This window comes from Phodopus roborovskii, unplaced genomic scaffold (genome assembly GCF_943737965.1).
Source record: "Phodopus roborovskii unplaced genomic scaffold, PHOROB, whole genome shotgun sequence".
NCBI lineage: Eukaryota > Metazoa > Chordata > Mammalia > Rodentia > Cricetidae > Phodopus > Phodopus roborovskii.
Window position 1 is genome coordinate 52,787,935 of NW_026126433.1, and position 4,337 is coordinate 52,792,271.

Genomic DNA, 4,337 nt, shown 5'->3' on the forward strand with positions numbered 1-4,337 from the left:
CTCCAACAACAGAGACTTGGGTGGAGGAGAGAACTTCCACAGTAGCATATACAATGAGGACATGAGGCCAGCCTACCAAAAGCTCCCAACACTTACTAGCTTCCAAGTAACACAAGGCATATTTTCAAGGGAGAAACTATCACACTGGTAATGACTCGATACCATCAGCACAATTCAACTTAACCTTTAACCATTAAAGTACTAGGATAATATTTAAGTCTTTTAATAAATTACACATAGAAAATTTTTATGATACTGTATGTTGTATTGTTTTGAAATAGTTACATCTTTGAGGGGCTGATGAGATGGCTCAATGGCTGAAATGCTTATTGCAGATCAGATCCCCAGAACCCACATCAAATGATAGGTGAGAGGCTTTGAAAAGCAGAGGCAGGGATCTGACAACAAGCTGATTAACAAGGCTAGCTTCATCAGTGAGCTCTGGGTTCACTTAGAAACCCTGTATCAAATTATAAAGTGAAAGAGTAATTGAGGGAGATTCTTGACACCAACTTGTAACGCAATAAATAAAAGACCTAGAGTCAGATATTGGGGTTCAAGCATCAAGCTGAAGATCAAAAAAGCAAAGCAGCTGACAATAGCTCTCACTCTACCTCAGACTGAAGCCTCTCTTTAGTGTGACTGGAGAATGAACACAGCTCTGAGACCCTGTTTCTGTCTTAAATACCTCCCCCAATGCTGAGATTAAAGGCATGAGCTCTGTTACTCTTCAGTGTTGTGTAAGCTAGGGTAGCCTTGAACTAACAGACATCCATCTACTCTTAATCCTGAGTCCTGGGATTAAAGGTGTGTGCCACCACTGCCTGATCTCTGTATCTTGAGGATGACTGCTTTATGAATCCTCAGGCAAGCTTTAATAAATCATAAATAATATATCACCATACCAACTTTAAGGTCACACACAGAGAGAGAGAGAGAGAATAAAAATCTTTAATAACTAGGCTACGTAAAAATTAGTACATTTACGTTAGACACGGTAGTGTGCACCTAAACCAGTACTTGGGAGGCTAAGACAGGAGTATTGCTGCAAGTCTGAGGCCATCATAGGCTACACAGTGATACCCTTTATCAAAATACCAGTAATGATGTTTAATGAACACAATGCTGACCAAACAAGTTTTAACTTTGAAAGAAATTGATCAAAACATGCCAAATAAACTATCCTTGCTATAAAAGTAACCAAAATAGTTTAATAATCCACAGTCTACTACTAAACACTTTTCCTTTACTTTCTTTATGGGCAAAGATTGAACACCTAAATTTTATATTTTGACAATCAAACTCTGTCACTGTGATAAAATAATAAAAATGAATTTTCAACTTCAGAGAGATTTCTTAAAGTGAAATGAGTGGAATGAATAAAATTAACTCTCATTGGTCTTAAAAGACACGGAGGGGACCAATGAGATAGCTCAGTAGTGAAGGCACTTGTTCACAAGCATAGTGATTGGAGTTCAACACCAGGAACATACATAAAAGTAGAGAGCTAACTCCAGAAGGGTATACTCTGACCTGCACAGGTGCATACACACCCAAATAAAATATGTGATAGGGAGGAAATGTCAATATATTCAATGTAAATAACCAAAAGCTTCATATAAAGATAAATATGTTACAAAGAAAAAAGAATGAATACTTGAATAATTTGTAGTCTGTGACTATAAAAACTGCTAAAATACAAGGATCCCATTTTAATATTACCTTTGATGAAATCAAATTAGAAATGTAGTAACTGGGATACATCTCTATGCAAAGAAATTAAACTAAGCATGTAATACGTCAAAGTAAATGCTCTGTAAATTCCAACTCAAAGTATATAAAATAGAATTAAAAAAATGTGCTTCAATAAAAACCTGTAATGTTCTCAGTATTTTTGGTTTTAGGTTTGTTTTGTTTTGTTTGAAATGCAGTCTTATTTAGCAACCCTGGCTGGCCTGGATAGAACTTGCAATATTCCTGCCTCTGCCACCACCATGCCAAGCTTAATAATCCTCAATTTTGCCACCTTGATATGGCTACTATACATATATCAATGTAACAGAAATAGCACAGTCTCTGAGGACACATTCCATATTTTATTTACATTTCAAGACTAACTTTAATCTCAGAATATCACATATCCATAACCTATTTCCTTTTTGTTGACTTCACTTAAAACTTCTAAGTATGTTTTATTAAACAAAGACTGTAAACAAATATTTATGTCTATTACATGTAACAAACAGGAACAGCTTTTAACAGATTCATCAATACCCCAACATCTTTTTATTTTAAATACAGGTATCAAAACAATCCTGAAGCAATTTTTGATGCTATAGTAGTCAGCACCCACACCCACTTCAAGAGTTAATACAACTGTGTCTATTCATTCTACCTGCTACTTTAAACAGTTCACTGCAGTCTAAGGATAATGGATAAAGCATGCCATTTCTGTTCTTCCTTCTTGAGACTTTACTTTCCAGAAAGACAAAGGTTTCCACTGCCATCTGACACTCCTTTGCCATGCTTTTGTCTTGAAAACCTGAATTCAATTTTGATTATTTCAGGTTCATGTTTAAAGGACAGTGCTTTAAGAGAAAGAAAAATTGTGCTGTACTTCTGTTACCTGAAAACATAATAGGTGTACATATATTAAATATATTCTTACAACTGTCCGGATCATGTTTACCAGCTGGAATTCTTTTATTTAATGTGGGTATTTTCATGGTGATATTTAATCAAGACATTAACATGAATAGAAGATTGTTGTTGATTTAAGACAAGTTTGAGATCCACTAAAATCAGTTGTTGTACGTCTGTCCTTCTGGTGGCTGTGGAAGCTTCATATTTTCTTTGGACATCATTAGACGTCTTAGTTCTTGAAGTACAACTTTAATGCTATAGGAATTTTGCCATTTTGCTAACACTGGTATGCTTCGTGCATCCACCATTCCACTGGAATTATTGATTCCATTCATATTAATTTTTGTTACAAATCTAACTGATGGAGGAGCTTCTGGGTATTTAGATCCACATTCTACTTTCAGGCTATATATTCTGTTTTCATAGTTTGTCCTTGGTGGCCCAATAATCATGCCTGTCCACCTTGTAAGTGTCATGTCTTCATCATCTTCAAGGCCCCAGCTAACTGTACCATCACCTACTCCTTTCTGTCCTTCTTCAAGTTCTTCCAACAAGCGAAAATTCCGAGGAACTTTAACTCCTGTGGAGACAGCCATCTTATCCTGCTCCCTGGAGATGGCTTCTTACAAGCACCTGTTCTTCATACTGAGAGTTGATTTTGAGGACACCAGGGGAATCTCCACCAAGGCTGTGTGGTTAGGGACCCCTCCTTTCTTTCTCCCTACTCTACCTACCCCATATTAAGCTTTCTATCTCTGAGCTTCTTCAGAAGCCCCCACTGTCAGAGAAGATGTTTTATCATATTTCCTATCGCAGAAAGAGGAACTTTCAAACTGGTAAAAGTCTGAGGCCACCCTCATTGTACAGAAACATAAAAGACCAGGAACTTCCTGCATCTTTCTTACACACTCTGCTTTGGACTAGAGCTATGGGTACAGTTTCTTTATGAAATGGCTTCTCTCGGGCTTAAATGGATTGAATACTTGGTCTCCCAGCTAGTAGCATCATTTTTAGGAATGTGGAAACTTCAGAACTTGGGACCTAGTTGAAAGAGGTAGGTCTCTGGGGCACCTGCTTCCCACTCAGTAGTGAAGTAAGCTGCCATGATGTTTTCACATAGGGCACTGGTCCAAACAACTGTGGATGCAACCCTCAGAAACCACAAGCTAAAAGAGCTCCTTTCTTCCTTTTTAGTTGTCTATGTCAGGCAATTTGATGACAGCAACAGGAGAGCAATCAATACGGGTAATCATTCCTAACAGTTAAATCTCCATTTTAGAGATTGTGGGTTGAGGAAGAATTAGACAAATTATGTCTATTACGCTAATGGACCTTTGTATCCTGAGACAGACCTAGCTACTCTTGAAGTTACAAATCTCTGTGCAGCAGCGAGGGCTCAGACTCCAGTCAGCCCGACATTGCTGTTAGTTCTACTGTTCTCATCTCAGTTTTCTCTGGCAGCACCTGGTAGTGTGTGGCTATGAATGAGTCCCCGGTCTCCCGGAAGCCTGCAGAACAACATCATGATTTCCATCCCGCAAGAGAAGAACAGAATGTGAAACTTCTCAAGCCTTAGCAAGACAAAGGATTTGATCGCAAAGCATGATATGTGTCTACAAACCATTATAGTTGAAGTAGAAAACTAGAAAAGAAGAAGTTCTCTTTATGTCTAGTATCATGGTTTATTCCCTAAC

The 4,337-nt window shown here is 37.7% G+C and overlaps 1 protein-coding gene across 1 annotated transcript; it reads right to left on the bottom strand.

The window, feature by feature from the left end:
• Positions 1-2,263: 2,263 nt before the first annotated feature.
• Positions 2,264-3,247, bottom strand: LOC127223735 (ubiquitin-conjugating enzyme E2 variant 2). The gene has a single exon (XM_051186506.1). The coding sequence runs from the start codon at positions 3,237-3,239 to the stop codon at positions 2,802-2,804; it is 438 nt and encodes a 145-aa protein (XP_051042463.1). The 5' UTR covers positions 3,240-3,247; the 3' UTR covers positions 2,264-2,801.
• Between the last annotated feature and the right edge of the window lie 1,090 nt (positions 3,248-4,337).

Bases quoted from the DNA above. Each gene is read 5' to 3' on its own strand.
- LOC127223735 (XM_051186506.1), bottom strand. From the start codon at position 3,239: ATGGCTGTCTCCACAGGAGTTAAAGTTCCTCGGAATTTTCGCTTGTTG.